The sequence below is a fragment of the Myotis davidii genome, unplaced genomic scaffold (assembly GCF_000327345.1).
Source record: "Myotis davidii unplaced genomic scaffold, ASM32734v1 scaffold1307, whole genome shotgun sequence".
Lineage (NCBI taxonomy): Eukaryota > Metazoa > Chordata > Mammalia > Chiroptera > Vespertilionidae > Myotis > Myotis davidii.
Window position 1 is genome coordinate 602,864 of NW_006298623.1, and position 14,539 is coordinate 617,402.

The 14,539-nt window shown below is 40.0% G+C and overlaps 1 protein-coding gene across 1 annotated transcript in view; it reads right to left on the bottom strand.

The window, feature by feature from the left end:
• The window catches only part of WDR49 (WD repeat domain 49), a 78,843-nt gene extending 64,617 nt beyond the window's left edge, over positions 1-14,226 (bottom strand). Inside the window, exons 1-3 of the mRNA XM_006774185.2 lie at positions 13,790-14,226; positions 11,561-11,737; positions 10,139-10,313 (exon numbers count right to left, since the gene is read on the bottom strand). Of these exons, the coding sequence (XP_006774248.1) occupies positions 10,139-10,313; positions 11,561-11,737; positions 13,790-14,203 (766 nt within the window). The 5' untranslated portion in view covers positions 14,204-14,226. The remainder of the gene's footprint in view (positions 1-10,138; positions 10,314-11,560; positions 11,738-13,789) is intronic.
• Between the last annotated feature and the right edge of the window lie 313 nt (positions 14,227-14,539).

Below are 14,539 nucleotides of genomic sequence, written 5' to 3' on the forward strand. Positions count from 1 at the left end.
AGCCTCCTGGCACCAGGATCAGCGTGACAGGGGGCAGCGCCCAAACCCCCTGATCGCTCTGGGGCTCTGTGTGTGACAGGGGGCGGGGCTACAACCGCCCTATCCGCCCTGCTCTGTTTATAACAGGGGAAGGCGCCCCAACCCCCTAATTGGCCCTGCTCTGTGTGTGATAGGGTTCTGGGCCCCAACTCCCCCATGGGCCCTGCTCTGTGTGTGACGGAGGGAGTGCCCCAACCTCCTGATCGGCCCTGCTCTGTGGGTGAAGGGGGCGGTGCCCCAACCCCTGATCCACACTGCTCTGTGTGTGACAGGGGGCGGTGTCCCAACTTCCCTATTGGCCCTACTCTGTGTGTGACAGGGGGGAGCTCCCCAAACCCCTGATGGGCCCTGCTCTGTGCGTGACAGGGGGAAGCTCCCCAACCCCCTGATCGGCCCTGCTCTGTGCATGACAGGGGGTGGTGCGGCAACCTCCTCATCGACTCTGCCTTGAGTGTGACAGGGGACAGAGCCCCAACCCCCCAATCGGCCCTACCCTGAGCGTGCCTGGGGGTGGCAGCGCAACCTCCTGATCTGCCCTGCTCTGTGCATGACAGGGGGCGGCGTCCCAATTCCCCAATCGGCCCTGCTCTGAGCCCGACCAGGGGCTGCGCCTAGGGATTGGGCCTGCCCTCTGCCACCCAGGAGCGGGCCTAAGCCAGCAGGTTGTTATCTCCTGAGGGGTCCCACACTGTAAGAGGGCACAAGTGGGGCTGAGGGACACCCCCTCCCCCCACCAGTGCACAAATTTTTGTGCACCGGGCCTCTAGTATATATATAATTACTAAAGGCAAGAAAATTTTGAGAGGCAGGATAACTCAATACATTTCTTTTCCTCTAACCTTCTGTTGAGTTAATAACAACTAGAATTTATTCATTTAAGAGCCTATATTACATTATGTGAATAGCTTAATTTAATATACTTTATATTTACCTCACTATGAAATATATGGCTTAACATGACCAATTTAAAAATAAATTAATGAGATTGAGAGTATTCAATGTGTCTCAAAATATGGCATCCAGTCTTCAAAGGTTTATTGGCATCCACTATGTGTTCTGTGTTATGACAAAATTAATAAGAGAAGAAGTACACAGCCTAGATGCCCCCAAGCTTGGAATAAAAGATGTAAATCAAAAACTAGAAAAAACTAATAAAGTGATTCATTGAGTGGTACAAAAAGTATAATACAAGTTCAAAAAAGAACAAAACAGTGTGGGCTTTGGGGTTTAGAAGACATTTGGTGAGTGTTGACAAAAAGATATCATTTCAGTTGATGAGAAGTGGTGATAAAGCACATGTATGGGGAGCAAGGTAAACTCCAGAATTTAGAGCTGAAACAGGACTGATCTACTTTGTTTTACAGATGAAGCAATAGAGACCCAGGCGCGTTCAATGATTTGGCCAGTCAGCAACTGACGGTTGTCAGACTCTGCACTGGAGCCCAAGTATTCTGACTCTGACTTTGGTGCCGTTTAATGTTACATAACGTTTGGCAGAGCTAAAGTACAGATTCAGAATGCAGAGCATGATCTCCTACCACTGGAGCAGAGCTTCTGAAATTTCAATATGAGTCACCAGGGGATCAGTCGGTGTAAAAATGCAGTTTGTCATTCAGTAAACCTAAGATTCTGCATTTCTATCAAACCCCCGGTTGATACTGCTAATGCTTGCTAAGCACCACACGTTAAGTAGCAAACACCATAATACATTCTACAGAGTATTGACATTATTTTATACTCCAGAGAATTACTTCAAAGCTCCTAAAATTTAGGAGGCCAAATGTCCCTTTGGAAGTTGGTTGAAAGTTATATACCCTCTCCACCAGAAAAATGGATATGCACGCAACATTTCGTATGAAACACCAGGATTTTAGGAACCTCTCCACCTTCACTCACAAAGCCCACCATGGTAGATCGGAACTCGGGTGATGAACCTCCAGCTATGAGGTAATTGTGGATTGTTGAAATACTTCACTGGCTTTCTCAAGTGATTCTTAAAATTTCAATTACTGATGTTCAGCCTATTGTTTACCAATTCTAATGTTGGGCTCCTTTTTTATAGCTTCTACTCCCTTAAATGAGTTTAACTGGCCTTTGATGCTAGGTTCCCCTAATCAATGCCTGAGCACATGTCTAAGAAAAGGGAAGGACTGGGGTGGTACAGAGGAGACTCTCGGAAGGGGAACCAAAGCAGAGCTGCCTCACTGAGCACTAGGCACACAGAATAATTCACCGAAAAGTGTGTCATGAAGCCTGAAGCACCACTGAAGACCAAAATGGTCTACTTCTCCACTCTGCCTGGAATGAGCCTGGATGTTTTATTTTTTGCTCATCTCCCATCATGCAATCTCCCTCAGCCTACAAATTCTTTGTAATCATTATTAGGATAGTTTATTGTATGTCTTCCCCGTACTAGGCATCATGCCAGGGGCTTTCATCCTGCGATCATTTTCAGCAGATAGATTATGATGAGGAAATAGACAGTCCAAAGCCAGTTCGCCCAAGGGAAGGCAGCTAATTGCAGGTAGAAATGAGATTGAACCCACTCCTGTTTGGTTGTGGCCTCTCTGTTTTGCATTACTGCATCATTCTTTCCCAGGAAGCCACACTGCCACATGCATGAAGATCTGAGGTTGTTTTCATTACCAACTACATTTATGTCCCCCATACTCTCAATCCCAGACCAAGCCCCCACTTTATATTGAGTCTTCTCTTTCCTGATCTTGTCATTTACCCCTAGGAACAGTATTTTTATGTCCTCTTTGTTCTCTCTTTTTCCTTTCCTTGCATCTACTGCAGTGGTTCTCAACCTGTGGGTTGAAACCCCTTGGGGGTCGAACGGCCCTTTCACAGGGGTCGCCTAAGACCATCGGAAAACCCATATATAATTACATATTGTTTTTATGATTAATCATTATACTTTAATTATGTTCAATTTGTAACAATGAAATTGGGGGTCACCACAACATGAGGAACTGTATTAAAGGGTCAAGGCATTAGGAAGGTTGAGAACCACTGATCTACTGTCTTTCCTTCTAAAAAAAAAAAAAAAGGAAAAATAAGTGGAACAAAGAGAAGGAGAAAGAAAGTAAAAAGAAGCAAAGAAGGAAGGGAGGAAGGGAGGAAGGAAGACGAGGATGCAGAAGTGATCAGTTCCTATGAAGATGCGTCATGTGAGCCTCACTGGGGAGTATTAATTATAGGAGCATAGAGGTCCCTGATCACCTGCTAACACCACTATTGCTACTTTACTAGAAGTACCAACAGTATAAAATCTGATGACAATTGTTCTCATTAGGAAGCAACCTCACTGAAAATATTCCCTTTGTTTAGAAAAAATCCTAGGGTTATTGTAACTTGGCTCAGTGAAGCAATATTATAAGATCTAAAGTATAAACCAAATACCACTAGTATGTCTTCAAATTCATTGAACTTCCCTAATATCACTATGGTATAATCAAAATAAGTTATTTCTACCCAGAAAATTACTTTGTCACATGTTCCCACAATATATCCAAGTATCATCTTCAGCTTTGAGGATATAAAAAAAAGTACATTCTGCTCAGGTATTCAACGTATAGCTTTAAGATTTGAATCTGCAGGTAACCAAGTGACATTTATGGGCCTGTGTGTAGTGTTATATATTGGAGACTCAACAATTCACACTGTATTTCTAAAGCAAGAGAGAACTTGTTTCTGATTAAATTGTAGAATGCCAGACCTCCTGAGAATGCCTGAGTAAAAGGTGAGAGTAAAGCCATTTCCTTAAAATCAAATTATCTGATAGATGAAAATGTTTTCCTCCTTCTTAAAGATAGAAAAGGAAATGATAGGTTATGATCTTTTTAAAATATCAGGCTAGGGAATGGGGTGAGCTGATTAAAAATAAATTATTTGCTTTTAATATTCTTGGTGAGTTTGGGGATTGATAGAGGGGAAAAAATAATTTCTGCTAAAAAAATAACACAGACTCATAGATACAGAGAACATTTTGATAGTTGCAAGATAGAAGGGGGGGGGTGAGCGGATGGGTGAAAAAGGTGAAGGGATTAATAAGTACAAATTGGTTGTTACAGAATAGTCATAGGGATGTAAAGTACAGCATAGGGAATATATATCTATCTAATAATAAGATAATATGCAAATTGGTCAGGATGCCGTCATGTAACAATCAAGCAGGCTGCGTCCTCGCCCCCTGTACTGGCCCGGAGACATAAGGCTCGCGTCCCGGGGATCCACAGGTGTGCGGAGAGGCCCCTCCACCACGGGCCCAGCCGGCGGTCCTCAGGCACATAGAGGATGACAGGCCTCTGCCGCGACCCAGCCCAGGGGTTTGCAGGCCTCCCCCAGCTCCTGCCTACCTCTTTGGGGCAATCCACTGAGAAGCCCTGGATGGGTGGGCGGGGCCTACCTCTTTGGGGCAATGGATTACTGGGCTCCCGCACTGTGACAGGGCATAGGCCATGCTGGGGGACCCCTCCTCACCCTGAGTGCACGAATTTCATGCATCAGGCCATGCGCACGCGTGTGTGTGTGTGTGTGTGTGTGTGTGTGTGTGTGTGTGTGTATAAAAGGCTAATATGCTAAGTGTTCCTCCTACTGTCCAACCGGTCACTATGACACGCTGTGGCCACCGGGGGCAGACGCTTAACGCAGTAGCTGCCAAGCTGCAGTGACTTGGCAGCAGTGATTCTCAGGTGACACACCGCAAAACAAGAGAGGAGGGAGCCTGATTCCTCGCGGCTACACAATTCCACTTTCGGCCGTAGGTTATGTTGTTGCTGGGGTACTGTCGGCCCTGAATCTGGTTTACTGCACACTTGCATTTGCGTTCCACACCCTGTACCACCGCAACTTTGCAGAATGCCCTCTCGCACTCCAGGACCTCTTGGGGGATGTTGGAGAGCCAGTTTCAGCCTGATCCCTTCAGGCCAGGCTGAGGGACCCCACCTGCCAGAGGGACCCCTGCTCACTCCGCAAACACTGGGGAGGGACCATGGGAGGTTGGCTCCAGGGTGTGTCCAGTTCGTCTCACCCAGTCCCGCCTGCTGGCCACCTTATAATTAATTTCCTTTCAATGTGCACGAATCCGTGCACCAGGTCACCAGTATCTATATCATAAAATGCCTGTGGTCATCACGCTGTAACGCAGAACAATCAATGACCAGACTCAACAGGAGGCATACACAGATGGGCGGGGCCGCAAGCACAGTGGGGTGCAAGCGGGTGTGTGGAGCCACATGATTTCTCATGCTGGGCCTCTAGTAGTTAATAATATTCTAATAACTATGTATGGTGTCAGATGGGTACGAGATTTATCAGGATGATCACTTAGTAAGTTATATAATGTCTAATCACTGGAGTGTGCACCTGAAACTAATATAATATTATATGTTAACTATAATTGAGAAATTAAAAAATGATTTTTAAAAAAGACAATACACTGAAAGAAGCACAAATTACAAAAGACTGATTAATTTGACACTAAAATTAAAAACTTGTTTTTATAAAAAAATACCATAAAACAAAATGAAAAATATGCCTCACACTGAGAGAAGATATTTGTAACACACATAACTGACAAAAAAGAAGCACAAATCAATAAGAAAAAGAAAAACAATTCAATAGAAAAATATGCCAGGTAATTCACAGAAGACAAATTCTAAATGGCCAATAAACTTATGACAGATGTTTAATCCACACAAGTAATCAGGAAAATGCAAATTAAAACTACAGTTGATGAATGTATTTCACACTCATCAGATGGGCAAAATGTAAACATCTAACATTTCCAAGGTTGGTGAGGATGTGGACAACCAGGATCTCATATGCCTGCTGTTGAGAGTGTAAACTGATACACCAGTTTGAAGAACCATCTGGCAACAGATGGCCAAGTTGTGCATAACTGTATGTGGCAGCCCTGCCAATTAAAGGTACGTGAACTCAAACCCACAACACAGCAAGTCCACCCCTAAGCATGTGAGCTGAAAAGACTCCATGTATGTGCATGAGGAAACATGTAAAGAATGTTCTAGAAGCATGATTTGTAGTGGCCAAAAAAAATGGAAGCTCCTTGCATGTCCATCAACAGGAGACTAGATAAAGGGTAGAAAAATCTACAACTTGAGAAATACTGGGGGAAATCCATTTAAATCAACACAGATTTATCTCACAACATGGAGTAATACAAATTGCAGGAGAATGCAAGCAGGGTGATACAGTTATGTAAGGCATAAAAACACACAAAATGATACCACATAGCACTTAGTGATAAAAACGCATGTGGTCAAAATAGAAGAAATGAATGAAAAGTAGGTTATGCATTTTATCTAAAAATTTGTGTTAGATAATATTTTGAGGGAGAAAAAGACAACTTGATAATGTCTGTCCATTAAGATGCTAACTTTCAACTTTTCTGCTCTCTGCCATTTAGAAAACATTAAGGAATCTACCATCAATCCTTGTTCTCACATGTGCCAAAATGCCCTTGTATCATAGCAATTAGGTAATGTGAGGAAAGTGATTTGAAAATGAAAAATTATACCTAAAAACTAAGTAAGTAATGCTATTAGGTGCACTTAGAGTGAGCTAGAACAAGACCCCTCTCTGTCAGTTGCCAACAGGTAGACCTGAAGCAGGGTAAAACTGGGCCATGTCTAACTAGGAATTCTGATCATTCTCTGGGCTTTTACTTTATGAGTCATGTAACTTGGGAAAACACCCTGCCTTGAACTTCCTTTGATGTTTCTTATTTGAGAGAGTGTGTTTTCAGTTGCATTTCTTATTTTGAAGTCGGAGTCCCATTCTCTGAGACCACCATGGGGCTCTCTATATTCTGAGCAACTACTATTTGAAAGAGGAAAGATAGAAACAACTCTCTTCCATTTTTAAAAATCAAAGTGCATCTAATTCATCACTGGTAAGCAATTTTTAAAACAATGCAATTCATTTAATGATTTTAAAAAATGCTGATTAGATCCATGTTCATGATACAAATGGACCTTCCCCTTCCGTCATGCCTTAGGACGAGCTGCAGGGAGAAACCTCTTTTATTCAAACCTAGGCAACCAGCTTGCAGCTGGTTTCAACTGCTTTGAACGCAGCGAGGAGGCGGGCAGGAAAGGCGGGTGTTCCAGCTAACTCAGTGGTGCACCATCTTTTTGTCCAGAGGACTGATTTAGACACAACCAAGTGGAACAACACACAAGCAAGACACTAAATCTGATTCCAAACCCAGTCCCTATCAATTATGAAGGCTCCCTGTGGACACAGCCTGGCATCCTATTCTCAATTCTCTGGCACAGCGCCATTAATTAGCACAGCAATTAGTGATGTCGCTATCAGTTCAAACTGTTTTGTATCTTGTCCTGGCCGTGGTCAGACAAAGGTGGCAAAACACAGTTCAATGTAATAAGGAATCCATAGTTTTTATTGTTGGCTGTTGAATGCTCACTCTTTCAACAGCTGCACCTCCATCCTGGGGTTTTCAATGATACTGTCTACATGAGAAGGCAATTATTTGGGACCAAAAAAAAAAAAGGAAAATTCTCTGAGATTTAAGACATTTATATCTTGCCACTATTGCCTGAAATCTCTATACCTACTTTGCAAGTATTTCAGGATGTAATTATTTTTCCATTAAAATGTGACACAGAACCCCTCAGACAAGATGAAAATACTTTCTACCTCAAAGCATTAAATAAGAAGTCAGAACCTTATCATAAAGCACTAAGCTAATACTCGTATGTCGGAAACTGAGTTTTTCCTTTGACATTTCAGTTCTATAGATATTCTATCCTTAGCTTCAGTGAAACATGATTAGCCTGCGTGCTCAAGTATTTCTTTTCTTAATTGTACATTTAGTCCTCACACTGAGAAGAAAATCAGCAAAAATAGTTCTTGAGGAGTTCTAAGGATATCAATTCATGCTGCTGGGGTAAAAAGAACATCAAATGAAAGCAGCCGATGTTTACTTGCTCCTGAGTGAGTAAGTCTTGCAGACCAAGGAGCATAGTCACTAGGAAGCCCATTGTCCTATTTTGGACTCCAGCCCCTCTCACTCCTCCCTGCTTCCTCCCTTCTCCTCATATATTAAGTTTTTTGAGAGTCAAGCCTATAATTACTCTTAATTCTACAGTCTCCAATGCCTAAGGCAATTTTAAAGCACATAAAAGATAAATAATTGTTGATTGATTGACACATGAAGTCTACAGTTTAAATAAACTGGCCAAAGTAAATATATTTTCTCAGCTATTCTTCTAAAGAATATCCACTTAGTTACAATGAATTTTGATTTAAAAGCTATGAAATTACATAATCCAGGCTAGATAGCAAAGATCCCTACTATTTTTCACATATAAAACTTTTCTTTAACCATTTCCTAATTGCAGTGATTTAGAGGCTAAACTCTAAAGTTGGATTCTTCATGTTTTAAGCAGGAATCTCTACTGTTCATACTAAACTAAGTTCCAATGTTCTCTTGTCAGTAGGTAAGAAAACTAAAGATGAGAAAGCATACATCGTAAACAAGATGAGCAATGAATTCACATGGCCCAAGAGAAAAGTTCTTTGCCCTTCCACCTAACAGACAAACACTCATAAGCAATTTACGCAACAACAGCGTTGCTTTTTGAAAGGTTTAAATGAAAGAGTGACAGGGTTTAGAGTGAGAACTTGACATTCTTCCTCTGAGCATAAAAGTGACACTTAAACAATTTTTCATGTTCAGAAAGAAAATCTCAATTTTTAAACCATGCTTGGTACATCCCCAACCTTTTCAAAAACAGATTTCTATTAGCTACTTCTCTGTATCATCCATATTAATTTAAGGTCATGGGGCTCAAATAATACACTAAACTTCCGGAAACCTACCACAAGTAGATTTTAAGAACTATGACTGTATTACCATAGTGTATCTAGTCTTTGGTTTATGTATTAAAATATCATGCTTGTTTGGAAGCAGCTTCAATAGCCCCTTACAGTTTCTAGTACTGTGATTTTTGTTTCCATTTTATGAAAATGTAACACACAATTGTGTGCCTGTCACACATAGTTGATGACCAAAATAAATAAATAAATAAGATATTTTGTTTTTTCCACTATTAGTATCCTGCCATAATTAAAGGATGGGTAGAAGGTACCAAGACATGGTATGATGTATACTGAAGGAAAAATGCACGATCTATAGTTTTTCCTATGAAATATTATTATTGTGGGTCATGCATTAAAGAATCACCAACTTCCTAAAACCCAAAAAGTATAAAACTACCATAAGAGCCAACGGCTGGGTCCATTTTGACTCTATTCTTCAAAGCAAATTAGAACTAGACCTACAGTGCAGTCAATGAGAGTGTGAGTTTCCATTCCTCTCCGTGGGCATTATTTAGTGTAGCAATTTAGTAACGAGAAAATTACCATAGTCCTCAGTTTCTGGACCCAAGGAGACATTAGAGTGGACATCGCCCATCTGGATCTTGACCATCAGATGCAAATTTCGTAAAAATTAGGCATATTGTGAAACTAATAAACTCATTGGTGACTAGGTTTATGAAAGTTCTGGCTCTCTCTAGTTTCTGTTTTATAACTAATCCTATCACACACAGAAATGTCACTTAAGATCAGAGAAACTCAGTCATTATATCAAAAAAGAGAAAAAAGTAGAAAAGGTAATTAAGAAGTTTCCATTTTGAAGGCAGTCAAACTGATATATTTCCCATGAGAGCATAAAGGAAACAAAGGATTGGTTTTGAGGGAATTTGTTAAATCCTTTTATTAAGCATCTTGAAGCGACTAGATGAGATCAGTTAGGATCAGAGTGGTGTCGAAGTTAAATGGATTCTATGGCAATTTTCTCCCTTCTTTTGAGAGGTTTGGAGTGCACAGTTCACCTGAATTAATTATATGAGGCATAATTTAGAAGGAAATAAAAGAAAGGGTACTGCTAGTATGCAAGGAATAGCAAAGAGTCCAGGACAAAATCTCCAGAGAACTAATTACTGGTGTCTAAACTTGAACATTTGGTGTGAAACATTTTCATCAAAGAATATAAACGAAGAAGTTGAAGCTGATCGTTTCATTCATTACTACGGAAATGCAGTACCTTGCCTGACCCACTCTCCACGATGAAGTTTGTGCTCTAATGTATAGCAACATTTGTGATATCCAGAGAGCAGTTCTGCCCAGTTAATGGTCACAGTGGCTTCTTCATTTTCACATGCACTAGCGGGACGCTCAAACAGGGAAATCAAGGCTGTCGTGAAAACAATGGCTTGAACCTTGAAAGGAATATTGAAACAGAAACAAACATGGGCAGAGAAATTGTTGCAAGAAAAATCTGCATTCTTTAACATTAAAAAATTGATATTGAATTAATAGGAAGTTCTTCAATATTATTTAAAAGATGCAAGCAGTTATATTAAAAGACAGAACAACTACAATGTTAGTAAGGCAATTACCAAGGGCGGTTCATTTACTTTTATAATATACTCGTCATTAATAACAATAAGAATAAAAATATTAGACAATTATAAAAGGAAATTGTTCAAATTAGACTACTTAAGAGTTCACAGCCATAGTCTATTGTCATTCAGTAGATAATAATTTTACAGAGATCGGGTGGAATTTGATAGGAAGTCAGAAATCATTGCCTCCCTGTCTGGGTGTCTGTGCTGCCTCTCTAATGCATCTATCCTTTGTTAAATGTAGAGGAAATGATCACTTTCCAGGAGGCTGGTACTGAGAAGCCTGAAACCTTATGAATAAAAATCAGAATACGGAATTTGAAAGAGTTATGAGAGATAACTTTAGTCATTGTGTTTATTAATATTGGAATCTAAAAGATTATAAGCATCTAGACCAGCTGGTGTTGCTCAATGGCTGGGCATTGATTCCTGGTCGGGACACATGCCCAGGTTGTGGGCTCAATCACCAGTGTGGGGCATGCAGGAGGCAGCCGATCAATGATTCTCTCTCATCACTGATGTTTCTATCTCTCTCTCCCTCTCTGAAATCAATAAAAATATGTTTCTTAAGATTATAAGCATCCTATGGTGAAAAAAGAAAAAAATTTCTAAATATGAAAATTGAGATTATACATAGTCAAGAAAACCCACAACGGAGATTGTTTGTTATAAGCAAGAAGAGAGACCCTGGCTGGTGTGGCTCAGTTGGTTGGAGTGTCATCTGATACCTCAAAAGGTGGCGGGTTCCATTCTCAGTCAGGATACAGACCCAGGTTGCAGGTTTAATCCCTGGTCCGGGCATAGGCAGGAAGCAACTGATAGATGTTTCTCTCTCTCTCTCTCTCTCTCTCTCTCTCGTCAATCAATAAATAAAAACTTAAAATAAAAAAGAAGAGAAATTGTGATAACCTAATCCATTTTTTCCATGTCCATCGTGTGTGGTTTTACAATCTATAATGCAGTTCAATTAGAAGGTCACACTCATTGCACTCTATTTCTATATATAGCTACTGTTTGATAATTAAGTAGATAGTGTTCAATCTTATTGTTCCCTTACTTACCTTTCCAGTTATGTCCCCAAAAGACAGAATTGATTTATTGGCATCAAGAGGGTCATACCAATAATCCATGCAAATTGGTGTTCCTTTCAGGCCTTGGAGTTTGTATTGACAAGGAAATTGTTCTTTGGACAGCAGATCATAAAAACAAATCTCTTTCCTTGTAAAAGCCACCGCTATCTAAAGAAACAAGGTAGAAAGTCAGAAAGCATGTCTGATGGATTTAGTGAAATCAATATGCAAAGCAGACATGCAAATCTTAGCACCAAATCAGACATCATTCCCTAAGGATTCTTAAGAGCATTATATAAGTATTGCATAATGGCACAAATGTGTTTTATCCTAACTTTGGACTGTTACCAAGAAAAAATATTTGCCATTAATGTTATTTGAACATTCTTTATTTTTACTTCATATACCCACCAACTTCTAACTATGGGAACAAGATGAGTAATCACAAAACAAAGACACAGAGAGCTACAGGTTTAAACAGTCTTAACAGAAGCTTTACAAACCATGTTTTACAAAGCAAGCAGAAGCTGTCACAAAACTCAATTGATAAAAACCTGGTAAGAAGCCTTCCTAAGCCAGATAATATCCTAAAATCTATTTTTAAAAGAGCCAACAAATTTTTCAATCAAATTGACAAAGCTTACCTAATCTAATCCAAGAAATAAAAGAGAAAAGATACACATTGTTAAAATCATAAATAAGAGAGTGGATATTACTATCAACTTTATAGAAATAAAAAAAGATTATAAGATGATACCATGGCCCTAGCCAGTTTGGTTCAGTGGATAGAGCATTGGCCTGCTGACTGAAGGGTCCCAGGTTTGATTCTGGTCAAGGGCACATACTTCGGTTGGGTTGCAGGCTCCTCTCTGGCCCAGGCCCTGGTCAGGGTGCATGAAGGAGGCAACCAATGAATGTGTTTCTCTCACATCAATATTTCTCTCTGTCTTTCCCTCTCTCTTCCACGCTCTAAAAAAATCAATGGAAAAATATCCTTGGGTAAGTGTTTAAGAAAAGACGAAAATACCGTGAACAATTACATGGCAACAAATAACTTCAATTAAATGAATGAATTCATAGAAATACAAAAATTACCTAAACTAACTCAAAAGGCATAAAAAACTTAGCAGACACACAGTAAAAGACTAAATTAGTAATAAAAAAAATTCTAGTCCCAGATGCTTCACTAATAAATTCCACAAACATTTAAAGAATCAACACTAATCCTTCTAAATCTTGTCCCCCAAAAAATAGAAATGGAGAAAACACTTCTGAAATCATTTTATAAAAACCAATATTATCATAATACCAAACCACACAGAGGAGAAAATGTGTAGAAAAAAGAAACATAGCAACTGTTCACAATATTTGAAATTTATTTGGATCTTGGTTCAAACTAACTGTCAAACAATAAACTATTAAAAACAATAAGACAAGGAAATATGTACATGACTGGATATTTAATGATATTAATAAATTATTGCTATTTATATTAAATGTAGAGTGGTGTTTTGGTTATACTAAAAAGAGACACCTTTTATAAATACCAAATATTCGCAGATTAAATGATTGAATGTTTTGGATTTCAAAGAGGGGAGGTATAGATGAAACAAGATTGCATGTGAATTGGAAAATGGTTAAGGGTGAATATTGGTTCTTAATACTATTATTCATGCTCATGTGTGAGTTTAAACTTTTTAAAGTGAAATTTACCATCTACTTAATATAAAATACCAAGAACATGAATTCTTTAAGCTGCATCCTCTCACAAACTGATTTTCCTTTCAGTATGTTACCTCGCTCGTAGGCATGGTTATAGAAAGATATTTGGACTGAGTGGACCCTACACATCAGAATTAAGAAACTGATTAGTACAGTGGTCAAAATCATCAAAATGAGACAATCAGTTTCCTGTCATTGCACTCAGCTGTGCCACGCATTGTATAGCCTCTCAGTTCTGCATATAATGCAGCATGACCACAGTGGAGACCAAGCCACGCATCTGAGTCATCAGCCGCGTCATTTAAAGGCACACAAGAGAACAGCTTGGAAAACAGAATAGCTCCCTTGGCTCTACTTGTATTCCCTCCAGGTCAGGTTAGAGGCACAAAAGAGTAATGCTCTGTTGCTGCTAGTGTTACACTGGATACTGATCGGGAACCCTGTCCCATCATGTGTCCCCTTATACAAGCAATAAATTCATGTATAGAGACTTTGTACCTTGTTTACATTTTCCAGAGAAACCAGACTGGTCACCCACAGGTGTTTAAGCTTGGTGGCATCTGAAGTGATGGGGAATGTTTCTTGCAGCTTTAAATTCTCTTCCCAGATTCCTAATAAACCTTCCTTACTGATGGTCAGATAACGACTTGAATTCTTTAAGAAAATGACTTTTTGAATGGTGTCCTTGTGTTTCACTGGGAGGAACTTAAGGTCTTTCCACTGGGGAACCGCAGTCGCCTTTGCTCGTTCGTCGTTTTCATAAAGTGTTAACAGCATAAATGAAGTCAGCTTGTCCCAGTTAATGAAGCCATCTTGGGCCACATCCACTTTGTCAAAGAGCTTCCCATATTCTTCCTTTGTGCCCCAACCAACAATCTCTGTCATCCTCTGCATAAACTCTTCTCGAGACATACGGATGGTTTGACCTGGCTCTAGGGGCTAGAAATTGGATAAAAAGAAGACAGCAGTGAAAACATCCTAAGTACCAGAGTGTTGTGCCACACCCACCGCCAAGGTGGATCTAATCAGTGACTCTTCCAGGATGCAAAGAAAAATGTCTTGTACTTTCTACTTAAGTGACTTGGGGTAGGGGAGCAAATAACTGATAGTGCTATAAGCAGACATCCTCAATAACATGTGTCCCTGTAAGTGGAAGAGGGAGGCAGGAGAGTTGGAGATTAGATATGATGATGGAAATGGGGGTCAGAGTGATGCAGGGCTATGTATTAGGGATTGTGGGCAGCTTCT